Source organism: Dipodomys spectabilis, unplaced genomic scaffold, assembly GCF_019054845.1.
Source record: "Dipodomys spectabilis isolate Male_0828 unplaced genomic scaffold, ASM1905484v1 ptg000335l, whole genome shotgun sequence".
In the NCBI taxonomy this organism is placed as follows: domain Eukaryota; kingdom Metazoa; phylum Chordata; class Mammalia; order Rodentia; family Heteromyidae; genus Dipodomys; species Dipodomys spectabilis.
In genome coordinates, this window is record NW_024871012.1 from 830,999 (window position 1) to 853,509 (window position 22,511).

At 38.6% G+C, this 22,511-nt stretch overlaps 1 protein-coding gene across 3 annotated transcripts in view; it reads left to right on the top strand.

Annotated features, from left to right (window-relative positions):
- The window catches only part of Pcsk5 (proprotein convertase subtilisin/kexin type 5), a 293,974-nt gene that overhangs the window by 139,755 nt on the left and 131,708 nt on the right, over window positions 1–22,511 (top strand). For all 3 annotated transcript variants that reach the window (XM_042665577.1, XM_042665579.1, XM_042665578.1), the window contains 2 exons: window positions 8,810–8,898; window positions 13,620–13,792. In XM_042665577.1, the coding sequence (XP_042521511.1) occupies window positions 8,810–8,898; window positions 13,620–13,792 (262 nt within the window). The remainder of the gene's footprint in view (window positions 1–8,809; window positions 8,899–13,619; window positions 13,793–22,511) is intronic.

The following is a 22,511-nucleotide window of genomic DNA, read 5'->3' on the forward strand; positions in this document are numbered from 1 at the left end:
ACCTGACAAGTAGTGGAGTCATGGTCCTTAATAATTTCATTGATTTGATGTCTACATTTCAAAATCTATTAAGTGTTCATTCAAAGATAAATTACTTCAGTGGATATGACTGATATTTACTGAGTTGATTAACTTCACATAAAGCTGCATTCAGTCTCAATCTTAAATAATAACAGGTAGATTAGACAAGGAAGAATCAGGTGTATTTGTATTTCCAAGAAGGCCTGAGGGGCTGAGTACAGTAAACTTCATGCCAGAAAACCCGAGGTGGTCAGGCTGGACCTCTGAGACCCATCTCCACTTTGAACCTTTATTTCAGATTAAATGGATTATATGGTAATCACTAATTTTCAACCCTCATTTGCTGCAAAGTCACACTTCTTCCTTCGGAAATGTTTTGACATTCTGGAAGCAATCTTTAGCAGAATGAAATCAACATTTATCATATCATCTTCCTTTGTCAGTCAGTCATTAAGAGGTTTGGAGCAAAACAAGTATTTTTAGGTACATTTAAGCTAGGTATTGAATTACATATATATTTGAATCTTTTAGTAAATCTAATAGTAGCAGATCTATTAAACATGAAACTATTAAGTGAGCATAGCCTTATGAATTATTGCTTATCATTCAGTGTCTTGTCCAAAAGTTCATTGACACAGTGTAATTTCATGTCTATTTTTCTTACTTTTAAATCCCTAGTGATTAATACACTCTTTAGTACTCAAGTGGTGCTTGGTTTGGTGGATATTTGCTGAATGAATAGTTCAGAGAACGAAATTAATTATGTGTCAGGTCATGGGAGTTGTTTCATTAGGTATAGGTAAGTAGGTCATCATAGTAATAGTCATAAACTTGGAACTCACCTATATATAAGAAGACAGAAAGTATACATACATGCATACACACACACACACACACACACACACACACACACACATGAACACACACATGTACACGTTTGTTTGGGATACCTACTAGCATTTTGTTTGCTGTTTTCTACTTTAGAAAGGCTTATTTGAAATAGTTTTCAGCATTTGTTTGAGTATAATGTATGTATACATACATATATAAGTATGTATGTATAAGTATGTGTGTATAAAAACAATATATAAAAATCTAAATTATTTGTAACACATCGTTATTTCTTTCATTATCTTAAGAGATCTTTTTCCAGGCTCTTAGCATATACACTCAGTGTACACTTCATATTTCATGCTTTGCTGAGTTCTAATTATAAAATTTTCTTTTAATTATGATAATGTGAAATTATAGGAATATCATTTCAGGTGTAAGGAGGAAGTAGTTTTTTCATTGCATACCAAGCATTTTTTACAAGCATCAACCAAAAACCAGAGCAACTGGAGCAGAAATTCTTATAATACTTTGCTTATAAACATTGTGCCACAATATTTGCATAATGGCTTGCGAAAGTCTCACAACACCCCTGTCACTGGCCTCAAGTTCAATTAGTCACTCGGTTGTAGAACCCATCAGGCCTCCATTACTTCTTCTATTAGTCTAGGATAGGAAGATATGCCAGTATATAATATATTTCTTCAACCAAGAGCAATCAACAGTCCCAAAGCAGTGTGTCTCCAGAACAAGCCATACAGGTGTGAGAATGAGGATCTCTTTGTGCAGAGAGAAAATTTAGACAGATGGTATTTTGTATATAATAGCCTATGTCCAGAGCCATGCAAGGCAGGGAAGTTTTTGCTCTATTTCCAGTCTCTTCTTCTAAGCTCAATCATTTAGTAGTGATGGTTCAACAGCCAGCGTTTGTCTGTTGATTTGTTATTTTGTCTTGAAGCAAAGTTTCACGTTGTAGCCCACGCTGCCTTGAATTTGGCCTCACAATCGTGGGGTTTGTTACCATTCTGGGCCCCAAATTCACTTGTCTTCGGAGCAGTGTTGCTTGCTAACTAATATCCTACTTTTATCAGACATCAAAGAGAGGGAATAAATAGAAAGTTGCACGAAATTTGTTTTTACAAGATAGGGAGAAAAGATATTGTTAATTCTTTTCTCAGAATCTTCCCCCAAGATTATGAGCATGACAGCTTGGATGCTTCACATTTGTAGATTCTAAGGTTTGAAAATGCCTACCACATAGGATAGAAATTATCTGGACTTAAGAAATGAAAGAAGAAGGGACACGGGGTGGGCAGGCGGAGACTAACTTTGTTAAATGAAATATTTCTTGTAAGGTACTTTGCCATCTTTTTCTGTTCATTTCAGTCCTAGGACCTGATCTTGGGGCCGGGGTACTGTTGATTTTTTTTGCTCCAGGCCAGTACTCTACCACTTGAACCACAGCTCCTCTTTTGGAGCTTTTTTGGTGGTTAACCGGAGGTAAGAGTCTCACAGATGTTGCTGCCTGGGCTGGCTTTGAATTATGAAAACCAGATCCTCGTAGCTGGGATTATGTACATGAGACACTGCTCACCCAGATCTTTTTTTTAACCAGTTTTTGACAAAAGGTATCCTTAGTTAAGAAAGCTTGCGTTTCTGTTTTCTTGAAATGATGGAAGTAGTTTTCTTGGTAGCTTAGAGAGATCATCAGTGAATAAAATGAACATGGCATTGGATACTTTAGCTTCAAGGAAGAACTAGGGCCAGCAGCTCTACATTTGTGTACTTTTAAGCAAAATCCCTCCAGATAACTGGGAACAGGACTAAAATGAACAAGCATGGAAGAGCCTTAGGCTGACACAGAGCAGGTCGACTGTCTTGGAAATAACAGTATATGTACATGCATGCATGCGCATCATGACAGTATATGTACATGCATGCGCATCATGAGGTTTTTACTGTACTCCTTGCTACATAGTATGTTGGAAAAAGCAACAGAAGCTAGGGAGAGCACTGGCTTCTGTGATCGACTAAGGTTTTTTGTTTGTTTAAGAAGATATGAGCTAGTATGATTTTAACAAGTAAGGTACTTTTGTAGGTTTGGGTGGATAGGAGTGGAAGGAAAAAAATGTCAGCAGTCTAGACTGGGAGGATAAAGAAGAGGTGACATGGCCAGTAAGGAAAGCTGTATAGTGTCTTTTCCCTTCTTACATTATTTTACTGTTGACATTATTTGTGTCCTGATAGAAATGGCCGTGAGTTGTAACTGATCTTACTTGCACAAGAGAGTGAGTGTAAGAGATGACTGACTTTTCCAAGAAGTGCCTATTACAAGAGAATTGGAGGCAAGTTCATCTTTAGGTGCATTTTGTGATAGAGTATAATAGAGTGAACTAGAATCCACTGACATTTTCTCACTATGCTGAAAATATCATGGTCTCTAAACCAAAGTACATCTCATTTTTTTTCATATTTATCTGCCACTGACACTGTTATTCTTTAGGACTAGGGGGGGAAAAAAGAAAGAAAAGCTGTTCATACACTTGAACTCCACACAGGCCATGATGAAGACCGTTTTTCTGGTTTTTTTTTTTTTTTTTTTTTAATCCACATCTAAATTCTGAGTCCAACTAAGACACAAAAGTTGAAAAGATCCTTGGCTCTCTGGGTGGGTAATGATCATTGTCATTTGAAAAGCATGGGCTGTTTAAATGTGGTTAAACTAGCCATTTGGAATTTCAATGACAGTATGCTGCAATGTATTATTTAAGTGATATTTTCAAAGTCATGAGTCAGCATCACAGTGAGGGTTCACCTCAGACAATTTCACTGTCACATAAGAACAGCTCATGCAGAACAATGTGCTCTGCAAAAAAATAATAAGGAAATATGCAGTTATTCATTAAAGGGCGTTATTATGCATTAGTAATGTATGTAATATGTGAAAGAATGTGTTAAATATTAGGAATACTGAACCAAGTTAGTTACTGAAGTCTTAATAATAAGGTACAGTTGATATTCAATAAAATCTCTCATACTATCGTACATCTAAAACTTCTGGGAAACCATTACAGGACGTTTTACTTCGTGGTTAACTTGGTGAGATACCAGGAGAATTTCTCTGAGAAAGCTCCAATCGTTAAGTGGGCATATGCATTTTCTGGCAGGAACAGCCAATTCTAGCAAGCCTAGAGCTGTATTTTCACAAACTTAAGAGATGTCAGGGAAGAACACTGGTGTAATGGGGTGAGAAACTAGTTCTGTGTAAAGGAGAACCATCTTCATTACTTCAGCAGAGATAATGCATTAAATAAATATCATGGGACAGAACCCATTCAACACATTTGATTTTGTCAGCCTGGTAATAGCTGAGACAAAAGGATGAGCAATGAACTACCATTTCAGCAATACCAATTTTACTTGTAGGATTTTTACCCATAGTTCATATTACTTATGTGGTTCAAAATTTAAGTAAGCCTTCCATACTCACCTCAAAACATCCACAAGGGTAAAAAGCCCAAGCAACATGACCTCCTAAATGGAAAATTCACCAGGTATAAGGGAAAGACATAGGTAAAATGGCATTGTGGCAGCAAATACAGTGCTAGACTTCTTTTACATAATCTATAGTCATAAAAATGTTAACACTGATTTTTGGGATCACGGACTGTAAGAATTAACAAAGTAATTTTTTTTTTAAAGTGTTGAAAAGTGAAACATAGTAATCAAATGTAGCACAGAAAGAACATTGTAAGAAGGGGAAGTTTGCTGTTATGTTAGCGTCATTGGGATCCTAAAAGGAGACATTGGAGAGAAGAATGAAAAGTCAGTTTTCTTAGAAAACAGCCAAGAATTCTAAAGAATTAGACATGAAGGCACTGATTGAGAACTTTTCCAAGAAAGACTTTTTCGGTAAGAACATTCTAAGATCTAAAAAATAGCTAGAGAGAAACAGTCCATAATACTGATTTCTTACCAAGAACAATGGTAGAGATAACTGTGGGATGAAGACCCTGAAGTGCTTTTAGTTTGGAATTCCTTACCTGCTCAAAGTACTTTTCAAGAACAGTGAAGTCATTTTCTGAAACTACCTAAAACCTTTTTGCTACCAGAAGACTCTGAAGGGTACATTTAGAGAGTGTTCCTTATAACAAAATCAGTGATCCAAGAAGAAAGTGTGAACTACAAAAGGAAGCAAAGACTTTATTTGTAAAGCTATACAAACACTGGTTGTTATGAGTCCTATCAACAATGGTCATAAGGGTTAAAAAGCCCTAGATGTAAGTATATTCATGGAAAACTAGTACATTAGTATGAGATGAGCAGATAGTTAAAAATATGTATTATTTGTAAAACAGAAGGGGAGAGAAAGAATAGAGATGGCTTCAGAGTTTGTATTGTTAGGTTTCTATGTTCATTCACATACTGAGGATTACCATTAAATTATTAGAAGTACAACCACCTAATTGGTACAACAAAAGCACATTATGGAATGAAACATGAATGAATCAGTAAACACTTACTGTAAATGTTCTCTTTCTTGTTAAAGACAGATGGCCCAACTTCAAAAAAAAAAACCACCAAAGTTTTCATGAGAGACAACTAATATGAAAATGAAATGGAATGTACAAAGGACAAAACAAGATAAACATTAAATGGGTATCTTTTTAATAAACAAGATCTACCAAATATTTGTACATTTTTAAATAATTTGCTTTATTAAGAAGGTTAATAATTCAGTGTTAATTAGAATTGATAGAAGTGATAAGAACATGAAGAAAACTGCAGAATTTAAATAATATTGATATAATCAACACATGAAGAGCATTTGAAGCTTACATATCTTTTCCAGGCACATGTCCTTGGCCATGCATAACTCCACAAAATTCAAATAATTTTTAAAAATTCAAATGATGCTCTTTCATCATAAGGTAAATAGTTACCAATGATTTTAAGAAGTGACCTACAAACATTTCAAAATATAAAATTGTGGGTGTGGCTAACCAATGGGCCAAAGAATAACCCAGAGCTGAATCTTAAAACAGAGCCCTTTGTGCTCCAAGAATACTTCACATTAATGCGTCATACAGTGAGAACAGTGGACTCATTAATAGAATTACAAATCTGAAGAAAAATAACTTATACCATGAGGCAGTATGCAGTAGGAGCCTAATGAAGAATCCTAATAACTGTTAATAACTGCTAAGTGCAGGGGAACATTCTGAGCTGAGGTTGATTGCATAAAAACTGTTTTTTGCCAAATAATAGATGGCAATGAAAATTACAAATATATCCAAATCAAATACCGTGTAGTCCCAAGTTGACACATATAGGATGAATTTTTGTTTTGTTTTGTTTTTGTCGATTGTGGCGCTTGAACTCTGGGCCTGGGCACTGTCCCTCAGCTCTTCAGCTCAAGGGTAGCACTCTTACCTCTTGAGCCACAGCACCACTTCTGGCGTTTTCTGCTTATGTGGTGCTGAGGAATTGAACCCAGGGCCTCCTGTATGCAAGGCAAGCACTCTACCACTGAGCCACCTTCCCAGCCCCAAGTTCTTTATTTTTAATGTAAAACGAGTTACTGTCTTGCAAGGCAAGCACTCTACCACTTCCCAGCCATGAATACTGTTTTTGTATCTGTGTCAGCACTGATTGCTCAGAGCCTTAGTGCTGTCCCATACTTTTTTCACTCAAGGCAAGCACACTGCCATGGGAGGCACACCTATGCTTCCAGCTTTCTGTTTGTTAATGGTGGTAAGAGATTCCTGAACTTCCCTGCCAATGTTAGCCTTGAACCAGTGTCCCCAGGTCCCAGCTTCCTGAGAAGCTGGGGTTGTAGGTATGACCTTCTGGCACCTGGCTCTACATGGATATTTTTGAAATGTGTAAACATTTTCAATAGATATGGCAGGAAAAACTATAAGGAGTTTGGGGAAAAGGTTTGAAAAAGGCTAGCCACAAAGCAATAAATAGAAATTTAAAGAAATTAACTATGTTCATCAAATATAATTGGGGCAAAATCAACCATGAAATTGTTTTCTTGATGTCAGATGAGCAAGAGTGAGACTTAAAAACTCATATATTTGGTTTGTGTACACAGAGTTTATCCCTATTCCTCCATTATTCTTAATGTCCTTTACCTTGACTTTCTGTCCCTACCACCCTTCATATCTATCTATTGATCTCTCTATCTATCCATCTTTCCATGCGTCTATCTATTCACAGATCTGTCTCTAGCTCCATGCACAATGCACAGTCTACTAATATATTTATTGTACAGTTTGGTTATATTACTGTCACATGCTGTGAACATCTTGACAGTATAATCTGTATTTTCTGTTCTAATTATTCTGCTTTGAGGACCTCATCCCAAGTGTTCTCACACACACACACACACACACACACACACACACACACACATACACACACACACACACATTCAAAATCATATATATATATTCAACAGTGCCCTTTATATTCTTTCATTCATATAAATTAATAAGAAAAAAACATGGGAAATAAAGGATATGTTGTAGGGAACATGGTATGCTTTGGAGTATGTGTATACATGAAGCAATATATACATATTGCCTACATCAATTTTAAAGTACTCTGCAGTACATCAATAACCACAAATATAGATATTATTTATATAGGATATTGAAGCATATGCATTATATAAAATATATAGTATATGAAACCTATACTATAAAAATATAGACTATATAAAGCATTTATATAGGAATACAAATATCATTTTAGTAAGTGAAAAAAAGCCATATATAATTCTTTTGTGTACTTGTATACATGCTATTTTAAGCAATACCTTATTTATAATTGTAGGGCTGGGATTATCCCCCATGATAGATGTGGTCCAAACAACAAAATCCAAAGGTTTTTGTTTTTGCTTTTGTTTTTGTACCAGTCCTGGAGTTTGAACTCAGGTCTTGGGTGCTGTCCGTGAGCGTCTTTTTACTCAAGGCTAGTAGTGCTCTGCCACATGAGCCACACCACCACTTCTGACTTTTTCTGGGAAGTTCATTGGAGATTCGAGTCTCATGGACTTTTCTGCCTGGGCTGGCTCCAAACCTCAAGCCTCAGATGTTAGCCTCCTGAGTATTTAGGATTACATTTGTGAGTCCCAGCACCTGGCAATCCAAAGCCTTTTAATGGAATTTGACACCTAAGTTTTAGTTGCCCTTGGGCTCTTGTTTACATCAGTAGTTAGGTCCCTCCTACTTTGAATATCATTAGCAATAACAAACACACCCCACTGGTCTTTCCCCTTTTTCTTTTGTAGCCATGAGAGACATTATTCTTGGTGCTCTTCCTGTGGATGTGATTTGCTTAATATCCTTCTCATTGCACTCTTCTAACGAACCCTTCTGATCAGCTTGTGCTTGTACTTTCTTTACCACCCTTGGACACCAGGCTCTTAAAGGTCTTTTCAAATAGAAGCCATTTATTCTCATACAAAATTGTTGCAATCCAGTGTCTATTTTATGGCTTAACCCATTCTAGGTGACAACTTTTCTTTGTAAGTATTTGATCTGTATTTAAGTCTACAGCTTAAAAAGGAGATTCTCAATGCTTTTGAACTGTGAATTGACTATTAATTTTTTTAATTTAATGAAAATTAAATAAGTTGTCCTAGGTATAGTTCACATATGTAGTAGTATCGATCATGTTGTTCATAAAACATTTGGAGTCTGTGTAGAAGCCTAGACAGTTTGTTTTCAGTTGACAGGGAAATCTTGTTGGGGGAGCAAGAGATCAAAAATATAATCTATAGCAGCATAATGATGTGTTAAAACATTTCTTAGAGACAAAGAGCTATGTGGGTAAGGGAGCTCTGGATGCTTTCTTCCCACTTTGAGGTCTCTGTGGTGGCTCTGACCCATTGGGTTTGTGAGTTGGGAGTGTCTTACTTTCGCCCCTGGGTGTGTTCTCCCTGCAGGCATGGGACCCGCTGTGCTGGGGAAGTGGCGGCGGCTGCAAACAACTCTCACTGTACTGTGGGCATTGCTTTCAACGCCAAGATTGGAGGTATGGGACACCAACTTACCTGCATATGACCAGAGCCAGACAGCGATTTTGCCAATGCGGTTTCCAAATCTATGCATCGAAGTATTCAACCATTTCTGACAGCAACGTGAGCATGATAATGTGAATTAGTGTAAAGCTGGAGGACCACTGCTGCAGAACCTTTAAAGAATCTCAGGGTTGAGAGCAAATTTCATTCATTCCTTAATATAATTGTGCCATTGACATTTGGTGCCTAAGCCAGGAGTAATACTGGAAACAGTAGACTAAAATATCACTGTGGAAATAGAATTTTGAGCCTTTTCTCCAAGCAGAAAACCCTTCATTTGTGCTGGCTAAGCCTCACACAAAGTTTCTTTTAATTGTAACTAACGTGATGATGTTTTCTCATCCCATAACTAATGGTAGTGTATTCATGAATGATTCATGATTATCACAATAACATTTGCACATATATGTACACATTCAAATACTCACTTTTTTTAAAGATAATAAAACAGTTTTAATTTATTATTATTGCCAAGGTGATGTGCAGAGGGGTTACAGTTACATACATAAGGTAGTGCATACATTTCTTGTAGAACTTGTTACCCCCTCCCTCATTTTTCTCCCACTTTCCCCCCATCCCTCTCCCCAAGTTGTGTAGATCATTTCCAGCATATTGTCTGTGAGCATCGCTGTGGCATTGATCCCCTTGTCCTTTGTCTCACCATTCTGTTGTTCCCTTCCCTTCCCTAGTTCATGATAAATGTGTATACAATTCCAAGATACCAAAATCAGATTCAGTGACCACAAGAGATATAGCATAGGGAGAAGAATATACAAAAGAACCAAGAAATCATATAGTACATTAAAAACAACAACTACAACAAAAACCTCTTGTGTCAGTGTCTTGGAGATCATTTCACATCATCTTATATTATGCAGTCATATGTATGTAGCGACTGGGCTATTCTGCTCATCCGCTAAGATTGTCCTAGACAGATGCTAATTATTGCAAATAAGGGAAACCATGTTTCTTTGGGTCTGGCTTACTTCAGATTAATTAAATTATTGATATAATTTAGTCATTGAGTTTCCCAAAACATAGGCCATAACAAGAGAAAATTAAAAATAGATCAGCAAAAATAGAAAGGAAAGAGAATAAAAATTCAAATAATGGAGATTATATGAGCTGGAACAAGTTGCTGTTCCTTTCTTTTTTTGTTGTTGTTTTTTTTTTCTTTTTTTTTTTCTTTTTCTTTTTTTTTTTTATTGTGAGAATACCCTACAGAGGAGTTACAATTACATGGGCAAGATAACGAGTCCATTTCTTATCAGGCATTGTTGCCTCCTCGTTGTTTCCCCTTCCCATCCCTTCCCATACTCCTCCCTTCCTCCCACCCAATCCACCCCCTACCCCCCACCAAAGTTGTTAAGTTTGTTTTTCAACATAACGACTTGCACATCTCATTGTTGCAATGGGTCCACCTGTATTCCTTGCTAAGCGATTTGTTTTTTCCCTTCCCCTCCACAAATTATACCAACATCAAAACTAGTGAAAGTATGGGTTATACTGTGGGGAAGGAACATACAAAGCAACATAGAAATCATCTTATAAATATGATAGAAACAATTGCATGAAAGGAAAAAAAACCAAAAAACATTTGAATACTTATCTTGGGGCTCCTTCCCCTAACATCAACTTATCTGACCTTTTAATGTAAGGACCTGGTTAAGGCAGTGTAAACATACATGTTGATAGAACCAAACTCCGACATTCTCATTCGTACTCATCTTCCTAAGCAACAACCAATTGCCACAGCCACTCACGAATGGGAAGAAACTATTGTACACAGATTTGAGTCATTTTATAATTATGCCTGGCCTGAAGATATTCCCAAAGGGGCTGTTGAAAATGTCATAACGTGAACAAATCATCTGCAACCAGATAATAAATGAATAATAACAAAATATAACACAGAGAGCTATCACGTCACTAGGTAAGAAAGATTGCTTTAAAGTATGAATTGTGTCTATTTGGGATATTCCATTTAATATTTTCAGTTCTCAGTTGATCATGGTTGACTGAAATTACTGAAGGAAAACCACAGATAAGATGGAGCTATCCTATTTAGTAACAGTGCTAGGAAAAGGTTTTGTGACAGTCAGCTGATTCTCAATCCACTGTACCTTTAACCTCGTTTATTCCTTTATTTCACCCTGAATCCTTCATTTGTGATTATTGTCCGGTAGTTAGCATTCCTCAGAGTATCTGCTTGTGATGGAATGTGGAAAAACTAAGGAAAGGAGACAAAAGCTTTTTCGTGAAGAGCGATGCAGATGCTTCAAGCATCCTCCCAAAGCAGTGAGATTCTGACTGGCCTGCCACTAGGACTCAACTCTCACCTACAGACTCACTGTCTACATGGTCATGATTCCACTCCAACCTAAACCCAGCACACTTGCTGACCCCAAAGGAAGAAGGGGGTAAACATGCAAACATACTGACCTATCTTACCAGAATTTCCTCTTTTAAACAAAAATCAAGGGGATGATTATGTCTTAAAATGGCTCTATACATGGACATTCTGGCATACCATAATTATAGATGTACATATAAATTATACAGTAATGACCTGTGATCATTGTAATTAATTAAGTATAATTATAAAAGGGTATTTATTGGTAGGATTATACAAATAGAGGCCAGATATAGTCCAACAATAGCCATCTTCAGGCTAGAGAGTCAGATGCTCAATCTGGTATGTACATCATCCAAGGTGCTAGAAGCCTCAGAATAAGGAAACCAGGGATAAAGCTCCAGCAGGAGGCCTATGGCTTGAAAACCTCCTGAAGAGTGGCTGGCACAAATCACTGAAAAAGCTTACGATGGAGCCTTAATTCCAGCGGCATCGACGCTGTCTTAGGAAGAGTGGGCATGCATACAGTGGCTGGATTCTTCCTGTTTTCACCGTCTGCCCTGGCCAATTGGATATTGCCACCCCTCTTCCTGCCAGATCTCTCTCCACTCAGCTGCTTTCAGATGCACCAATCCCGTCAGGAAATACATTGAGAAGTGTTCTTTATTAATCTCCTAGCTATCTCTCAACCCAGTGAACCCGGCAATCAAGGTTAGCCGTTACAGAGATGTAACAGCCACCTGGAACATCTGTAGAGATATTTGTTGCAAGGTTACGTTGTTGGAAGTTAGGTGACAATAGAGACTTCACTCTATATTTTTTTAAAAAATACATTAAATGATTGTTGTATCTATCACTCATGGAGGCCAAAATATTTCAATCTGATGTGTGTTTTCTGAAGAAGAAAATTAGGCAAATTTTAACAATGGTTGAATCGTTGTTTATTGGATTGTGCATCATTTCTATTTTTTGCAGGTTTTAAAGTTAATTTTTTGCAAAATAGAAAGTATATTTCCTTCGATTTATTTTCATTTCCCACAAATTAGTCTCAATTCAATTCATATAATATCTAATCCTTGATTTAAGGTTTTACTATTAACTGTTTATTGAAAACCAAGAGAATTTTGTAATTCTACCTAGGGAATGAAGTTCTTGAAGAACTTCATTCTGTACAAGTTTATTTATTTATTTATTTTTTGGTTTTTGTCAGTCATGAGGCTTGAACTCTGGGCCTGGGCGCTGTCCCTCAGCTCTTCAGCCCAAGGCTACCACTTGAGCCACAGCGCTCAATTTACTTCTGCCTATCACAGGGACTCGTTTTGCAAAATGGGGTTAATTATAAATTGATTTCTATTGCTAAAACTCTTTGAGAATTATTTGAAGTATTATGCACATTCCCATTTATTACTTGACTGAGAAATAATGTTACAAAAATCATATATATTAAGTTTACATCAATCTGAAAAGTAAGAGATAATATTAAATATATAGGAAATGAAGCCAAGCTAACTTGACAACTTTCGAGCTTTTACAAGACTGCTAAAGTTAGAATGAATTGGTTATTTTATGTATTTTTTCTTATGCCCGTACTGGGCCTGTGAACTTTCCCTCATCTTTTTTGCTCAAGGCTAGGGTTCTACCCCTTGAACCGCAGCTCCACGTCCAGCCTTTTTGGTGGTTAATTGGAGATAAGACTGTCAGAACTTTTCAGCCCTGTCTGACTGCAAACCATGATTCTCAGGTCTCAGCCTCTTGAATATCTAAATATGAGCCACCTGCTCCTGTCTAGGCTAGACTATTTTATACCAAATATGAACCCAAATTACTCAATGATGAGAAATTCAGGAAGGTAAATTACTTGAGGATCTTTGTCCAGTACCATTTAGGAAAGGATGAGGAGAAAGACGAGATTATGGTAGCTGTTGTAGAAATTGGAACCTTGGAAAAACCAAATAGAGGAAAAAAATAGTTGTTTTTAAAAATTTGTTCTTTTACATGCAATATGACTTTTTTTCTCCAAGACTGTCTCTTCAAAGTATGCATTATTCTTTAACTACATAGGAGTCTGAGACCTGGAGTATCATGTTTGCAAGCTAGCTTAGGGAGATAATTCCAGGAGACTCTCCAATTAAGGAGCAGAAAGCTGAGGTGAAGACATTGTTCCAATGAAGCCCTGATACAGGCACAAAACAAAACAAACAAACAAAAACCAACAACAGCTAGCAAATGTATTCTCTTCCCCTAATCCTGATACTGAGTTTCAGGGATGTCATAAAGGAGAAGTTGTGCACTGAACGCGTACTTGCTTTTTCTGCTTTGAAGGTGTGCGAATGCTGGATGGAGATGTCACAGACATGGTGGAAGCAAAATCAGTCAGCTTCAACCCCCAGCATGTGCACATTTACAGCGCCAGCTGGGGCCCAGATGATGACGGCAAGACTGTAGATGGGCCTGCTCCCCTCACCCGACAAGCCTTTGAAAATGGAGTGAGAATGGTACGTACGAAGAGCATTGAGAGGCATCCAAAGGGGCGATTCTCGTAGGAGAATGTGTGGTCTCCCCATCTTCCAGGCTAGAGAAAGGATAGAGGCTGGAAGCTTGTCATGGTGAATGCACTCAGAGCTCCACTTTCCTCTGACCAAGGACAAGTCTGCTTAGACTCCTTCAGAGGAAGTTTATGATGATGTTAATCTTGCGTTGTAGAAGGGAATTCTTGGGCCAAAAGTGAGTGGTGGATCCGTTCGATGTTGATTGGCATCCAGCCAGCTCTTCTTGGTGTTTCTCTTATGCCATGTGTTTCCTAGCCCTGACCTGTTTCCACAGTGTGATTTTCATACTGGCTCTCAAGCTCTCTAACTAGGTGGCTAGTCTACTGTTATCTTTGATTTTATGAACAGGCTCACTGGCAAGGCGTGGTGGCTTGCCTCTGTACCTACTCAGGAGGCTGAGATCTAAAGATTGGTGGTTCAAAGCCAGCCGGGGCAGGAATGTCTGTGAGACTCTTCTCTCCATTTAACCACCAGAAAACTGGAAGTGGCGCTGTGGCTCAAAGTGGTAGAGCGCTAGCCTTGAGTTTTCAAAGAGTTCAGGGACAGCGTTAAGGCCCTGTGATGGACACCGCCCCCCCCCCCCCCCAAATAAAAAGCTCACCTAATGCACAAATATTTTCTTCGTCTCCTCCTCCTCCTCCTTATTCCTCCTCCTCCTCTTCCTCTCCTTCCTCCTCCTCCTCCTTTCTTCTTTTGATTTTGCCTGTCCTGGGGCTTAAACTCTGGGCCTTGGTGCTATCGCTGTCTACTTTGAGCCACAATTCTCAGATCTCATCCTTCTGAATAGCTAGGATTGCAGCCATGAGCCACTGGTACCCAGCTCAAAGCACAAATCTAAAGAGATCCTGTCTTAAATAAAAATAAAGATACTTGTTAGCTGCTGGTGGTTCATATTCATACTCAGAAGGCTGAGATCTGTGTTTGGAAGCCAGTCTGGGCAGGGTTGTAAGAAAGTCCTTGAGACTATGACATTCAGTTAACCACCAAAAAACTGGATGTAGGGCTGTGACTCAAATGAAACCTAAAGCATAATGCAGAGGACCTGAGTTCTAGTCTCAGTACACACACACACACACACACACACACACACACACACACACACACACACACACACACACACACACACACACACACACACACACACACACAAATAAGGAGGGAGAGCTCCACCAGAGGCAAAGCCTTTCTCTTCCTTTAGAATGGATCTTTGGCTGAGTTAAACCATATATGTCGTTATGTTCACTGGTGGCCATCATTGATCTGGCCCTCACCTTCCTTGTTTTCCATAACTCTTTGCAGTATACTCGGGTCATTCATCTGTTCACATTGTGCCCACCAGCGTACCACCTAGACAGGTCCTACCACACTTAGCCACTCATCTTTGACTTTCAAGTTTCAGCTATTCACCTCTTTCCCCAAAGTGGGATTCATAGTCATCAGCCTTTAAACTGCGCTTCCTCTTGTTTACATTCTTATTGGTGTGACTGTGGTTAATATCAGAGGTTCTTCTGTGTGCATGTTCATCACTAAACTCCAAATCCCTAAAGAATACAAGTTGTGCCTGATATATTTGGGTGGGCCTTGCCAAGTCAAGATAGCGCATTGAATTTTTGCTAGAGCAAGTTTAATTTAGTAAGCATGATGTTACCTACAAGGTGGTTAGGTATTCTTTCCAACTTTGGAACATCAGAGAGCAGTTGGTTGATTAATGCAATGTTGCAGCAGGAGTAAAATAATAATGAATCTTCCACATGTTTATGAAACTGGGTTAGTTTAATGGAAAGATGAGCTAACATAGATCATGATTATTTTGAAATAGGTTGCAGAGGAAAATTACATGTTTGTTTTATAAGCATTTTCTAATTAAATCCTAGTTCAGGTTTGATTATGACAGTTGCTTTCTCTAGCTCTGCTCATCTTCAGCTCCCTTAGACATCTTTCAAACTGTAGGTTAATCTTCTAACTCATGGCCTAGAATTTTCAGTTTAAAACATTCTAAGACTAAATCATATACACTAAGTAATGGCAACCTCGCTGACTACAAATTACTGATCTTGCTATTTATGCCCTACATAGACTGTTCATTCTTGCTAAGTGAACTACATTTAATTCCTCTGTAATCAAGTTGTGTATGTATGACACAATAAAGAATAATCTGCGCTGGCTGAGAGTGCCTTATGCCTGTAACCTTATCTTCTTGGGAGGCTGAGATTGACGTGTGTCCATTTTTCTAGCTACAAGAAGGTCTAACACAGGAATGTGTCTTGACAGGGAGTGAGAACCTCACTCAAATGTCTGGCCTGGAGCTGTTTTCTCAGTGCTTAAAGCTCCTGTCTAGCACGTGTGAGTATCGGAGTTTATTTCCCCTCCGCCCCCAATATTGTCAAAGAAAGAGAAAAATCTGGAATTTCTCGTGGACATGAGATTATTGATAGCAATGGTACTCATAGCTTCGTGATTGTATATGTGCGTGTCAAAAGTGGCCGTATCCAGTAGCTAGTTTTCCAGACACCATAACAAGCATGCCATTGAATAATCAGGTACCGTGGATCAAAGTTTCAAACTTACTTTTACTTCTGAACTTGTTATTTAATGCAAATAAGGTGGAAGCTTGCTGTATAAAATAAGTAAATAAATCATGGTGCTTTGTTTGCAAGTAAAGGGCAAAAAAGCAGGTGAGTTTTAGAAATCAGGTCATGTGAGATGACCAAAACACAGATTATAGTCAGAAGTAAATGATGTGAAATATGACATTCCTTATTACTTATAAAAAAGAATGTGGGGGCTGGGAAGGTGGCTCAGTGGTAGAGTGCTTGCCTTGCATGCCTGAGGTCCTGGGTTCGATTCCTCAGCACCACATAAGCAAAAAGAAAAAAGCCGGAAGTGGTGCTGTGGCTCAAGTGGTAGAGCGCTAGCCTTGAGCTGAGGAGCTGAGGGACAGCGCCCAGGCCCAGAGTTCAGGACCCATGACCGGACCCCGCTCCCCACCCCCCAAAAAACAGCATGTGTATGTATTGTACAAGATCAAACACACTCACACAAAATAAAACGTATGGAGTTGAAGCTATTAATTAGATTTCCAACTTAACTAGATAATATTCCCATACTCTTAGATACTGACTATGCCAGCTGCATATCGTACCTTGACATAATGCTGTTTTCACATAACAGTAACCCTTGGATAGCCTTCCAGAGACACTCACAAGGGCAAAACTTGTTTGTTTTTTCAATCTCAAAATTGTGGTATAGACTACAATTCAGTACCATGTGCTTAACATAAGCAAGTTTGCATTTAATCCCCAGTACCATAAGCAGCCAAACAATAGATACCAAATTTCCTTAGCATTTATTTGAAGAGCAGATGTGAATTTTGTTTATAAATGAATCCTACACTTTTAGAGTCTAAGTACCAACAAAAGAAATGAACTCTTAAAAGGAACACCTTTAATCCTACGTGCTCAGGAGGCTTATCTCTGAGGACCAAGGTTTGAAGCCAGCCTGAGTAGAAAAGTCTTGAAAACTCTTATCTCTAATAAACTACTAAAAAAAATGCTGCAAGTGAAGTTGTGGCTCAAGTGGTACAAGTGGTACAGAACTAGCCTTGGAAAAAAGTGCTCAAGGACAGCACGCAGGTCCTGAGTCCAAGTTCAAGGATGGCACAGAAAAGAAAAAAACACATTTTTCTAACTCCAACAATAACAATTATACATCTAAATATGGAAATGCAATATCAGTCATTTTGAAAGGAGATCAGTATTGCATGTGTTAACCACACAGACACTTTGCAGTTAGTGTAAAGTCAAGTCCAGTATCATTTACTTTTCTGTGATGTTACATGGATGAAATATTCTACTCCTGTACATCTCATCTAAAATTGAGTATCGTAGTATATGTTCACAGCAACATTATGAGCATTAAATGAGATACAGTATGGAAAGGAATCAATGTTATATCAGAAAAATAATAAATGGACAATAAGTTTTTTCTTGTGGCTTTCTACCAGTAATGGTAGAGCACTTGACTAGTGCTGAATTCAAACTCCAGTACCTCAAAACAACACTGGGGGAGAAAATAGAAGAATAAATGGCTAGTAAGTAATGCCTTCTGCTTCCTGACCCCATGGCCAGCCAGAAGCCATGCTGCTCTGTTGATGTGTTACCTATGCCATCTACAAAAAGTCCAGGATTGGAATTAGTGATTCATCCTATTAAATATAACAAGTGCCCACTTTTTATGTATTGTAATAAAGGGGTGAAGACTTCTAGCATCTGTAATCCACAAACATCCCTATATGCTCTATCAAAAAGAGCCACCCGGCAAAAATTGGACTACCATAAACTGTTTCAGCTGCAGTTAGTTTAGTGAATGAAATAGAATCGAGTAGATTGGGGGGGGGGGGCAGAAAGGCTCCAGCTGGGAAGGTAAGCGTTTAGGAGGCCTTATTTGAACAGAGATATAAATGATCAGCCAGTCATCCGAAGAGCTGGGGAAGCAAAGAACTGTAGGCAAGACTTGGGTGAATTCCCAGAACAGAATACTCATTCAGGAATTGAGAACATGCAACTAGAAAGAGAGCTGCAGGCCAAAGGCCAATAGGTGAGCCTAATCAGTCCCCAGGGGAAACAAGGAAGGACACAGACTGTCTGCTTGCAGACAGTCCTATGATATGGTCACAGACATGGGGTGAATGCTTCCTGAAGAACGTTTAGCAAGGGTAGCAGCCATGATCAGACCACAGACCAAATCAGGCAGCCATAGAGAGAAGTCTAAGTAGCAAGATAGGTTTCCACAGAGGAAAGAAATATATTTTGCTCAGGGAGTCCACGTATTGATTGGATTTCTTTCTTCTGCTTGCTGATCAAAAAACTACAGCAAGTATTGAATTTCAAAATGGTCCCTTTTGTTTGCTCTGAAATAAGCAATAGGATGTAACTGCTTTCAAAGACTTGAGCAAAATCAGAATTGATTCAATTTATAGCCCCTTTAGAATTAATGTACCAAAATAGCATTTGAGAAACTATGTTAAACAAACCATATCATAGTTGACAACTTGCTCTTTTTCTCCAAGACTGCATTTTATTTGATGCTAAGAAGCTATTTAACAAAGTACCTGCAAGTATTAGAGTAAATGTTTAGGGCTACATACAGTTAATGCTGATGTTAATACTAATGGTAATCACAGGAACTTCACTTAACATTTTGGCCAGTTAAAGGATAATCACTCTTCCATGTCCTAACACATATAATTAACTGCTAATCTATACTGTAATCTTTTTATTATTATTAAGGTTTTGATGAGGGCTTCAACTGAGGGCCTTGTTCTAACTATAGACAAGTGTTCAACCATTTGAAGACTCAATTATCCTACTCCACAAGGTTTGTAAGACAGGTTCCATTCTCTGCAGTTTTACAGATAGGATAACTGGCAATCCAGTAATGGTTACAAAACCCGAACGTGGGGCTCAAAGAAATCTAGTAATTTCCATTACATGTTATGGAAGCTATTTAATTGGACACATCTGATTCTTGCGTTCCCCTCAGGAATGAACAGAACAGATCCTGACGTGTGTTACTATGGTGAATTCGCTTTTCTTCTACCTGAGGCCACCTTCTGCATTTGTTCACTGGGTCCCATCCCTCCTTTCCCCATGAAAGGCTTCTCTCAAGGACTTATTTTCCAATCAAACGTTATTTTCTACTCCACTGTTTCCATCCATCTATAGATAAACCATCTGCCTGAAAAGGAAGAGAGGAGAATCCCTGTGTTGTCTTACAGTTTTATTCCCCTTCTTCCCTTTAGGATGAAATTTCTGGAGTTCATTATCCAACCTGGCCCTCCCCCAGCTCTTCTTTCATTATCTCTGGAAGCCTCTACTTGGGACCCCACCCTGGTAATCCACTAAAGCTGCTCTTGGCAAGGTCGCTGTGACTTTCCATGCCAACCACAGCACTTCTTGAGCGCTCCCACTTGACCTAACGACACAACCTGCATGTTGCTTTGTCTAGCCACTACAACCACTACAAGCACATGTGCGCGCGCGCGCACACACACACACACACACACACACACACGCACACACACTCCAGCCCTGCAGAACCTATTCTTTACAAGTATTATCCATCCTTGTGGTTATTATATTTGCTTCTGTTATTGATTGCCTCTTCCATAAACATCCAGCATGTGTTGTTCCACTGTATATCAATTTCCCAGCACAGTATCCAATACTCAAGATGTGTTTAGTGAGAAAAGAATGGATGAGTGAAGGAAAGTGTGAGTGATTTTCATGCAAATTCACTGTGCGTACTGAATTAATTTCCCCAAGAATCATCTTTGCATTGCTTTTACTTGACATTCTGTTACTACATTATTGCCATGCCTTTAAAAGGCCCAGAGTCTGCTCGGCCCTTCGGATTTAGAAATGTATTTTCTTACTTCATTCAACTTAACCAACCTCAATAAGGATATGTTTCTCCTTGACAGAGCCGAGCTCATGGCTAATAACTTTCTTATTGGTTTATGTAATTAATACCTGTAAAGTACTCAGATCCATTCTTGGGCCAATCTAAAGTGTCTAATTCTTGGGAGTCTTAATTGTCATCATCCTTGAACATGGACAAGGGTAATAAAAATGAAATAATGATTAATCATATAAGGTATCATTAAAGTTTTTGACTTATGTCAAATTTAATCAAAATGGTAACTGCTAAATGATCATTTTGATTATAATTATATAATCTTGAGATATTTTTACTAATGAATGATCTAATGAGATCATTCATTAGATCTAATGATCTAATGAGAGACAATACCAAGAAAATCTTCACTAAAATTTATTGCAGAAGCCATTACAATATTACAATTTTAAACAAAATAGGGAGCTTGATCATGGGATTTGCTGTTGAAACTTTTCTGTGAAACTTTAGAGACTTAAAAGGCTCTGAGAAGTCCTGCAACAATGGGGGTTCTTCTCTTTACCTATGTAATGTTTGGGGGTTCATTTTATTCTAGGCCATTACCAACATATAGCCCAGGCTGCTGTCAAATTTGAGATTCTCCAGCATCAGCCTGTGCATTGCTGGATTATGATTACAGGGTTTGCACCATGGTGCTAGTCTGACCTGCTTGCCTGCCTGCCTGCATGTATGCATGCATGCATGCCTTCCCTCCCTCCCTCCCTCCCTTCCTCCCTCCTTCCTTCCTTCCTTCCTTCCTTCCTTCCTTCCTTCCTTCCTTCCTTTCTTCGTTCGTTCGTTCGTTCGTTCGTTCGTTCCTTCCTTCCTTCCTTCCTTCCTTCCTTCCTTCCTCTTGGTTTGAATTCAGAATCTCAAGGTCCCTCAGCACACTCTCTTTCTGTGACAAGTCCAAAAGCTTTTTTGTTTGTGGTGCTTGAGTCAGGCCTTGAGCCCTGTCCCTGAGCTTTTACTCTCAAGGTGAGCGCTCTACCACTTGATCCATAGCTCCCCTTCTGTGTTTCTTCTGATGGTTTGTTTTTTGTTTTGTTTTTAGTTGAGTTTATTGGAGATAAGAGACTCGGGGCTTCTCCTGCCCAGGCTGATTTCTAATGCGGTCTTGAGATCTCATCCTCCTAAGCAGCTAGGGTTTCAGGCACAAGCTACTGAAGCCTGGCTCCTTGTTTTGCTTTTTAAAGTATAGATCATGACTTTATTTATCTAAAGCTTCGAGGTAGCTGGGAGCACAGGCACAGAGCAACATTTCTAGCTTATTGATTGAAATCGAGGACCTGCTCATGTTTTTGCCTAGGTTGCCCTAAAACCGCATCGTCTTCACTTCAGCCTCCTAACTGGCACCTGACCCAGCTCACTTAGACTGAAGCTTTGCTTTTCATGACTCCACCGTTTTATTTCACCTTGACTAGAATTCAAACTGAGGGTGTTGCACTTGTTCGACTTGCCCTCTACCATTTGAGGCACGCCTTCAGTCCAGTATTTTGCTGGTTACTTTTAAGATAGCATCGCTCAGACTTTTCTGCCCAAGCTGGCTTTGAGCCAGGATCCTCCAGTTTGTAGCCTCCTCAGGAGCTACAACAAGAAGCATAAGCCACTATTGCTTGGCTACCTTTTTCATTTTTGTGGCTTTTAAAATTGAATTTCATTTCAAGTTATGTTGAACTACTTGCTGAAAATTAAGTTAAACGTGCTTGACCTTCACAATCTGAACAGTAGAACTGGAAACAATTTTAGTGGTTAATTTTCTCCAATGTTTGTGTCTTTCTCTGCTTCGTACAGTACCGTGTTCAACTCTTCGCCCTTTCTAAATCCTGAGCTCTTTCCCTTCTTCATCCTAGTCCTCAAAGAAATATCTTGTGTCTCCTGTTTGCTACAAGTCTCTTGAATCCATCTCATTATCCTCACAATTAGCACTGACAGCTCTCTGGCAGACTTGCTCAGGTGAATGCTCCCCAAACGTCCAGATGATGCTTACCTTTCAATCCTGCATGTATATTTGTAAATTAATTTATTGTTATTATAGAGGTGATAGACAGAGGGATTACAATTCCACGAATCAGGGAATGAGCACATTGCCTTTCATACAATGTCTTCTGTTCCCTCATTGCATATATTTTTATGTGAAAATCTCTTTTTTCCCCCTATACCATTCACCAAAATGTACCATGACTGGCAAGGAATGTTCTAGGCTTTTGTA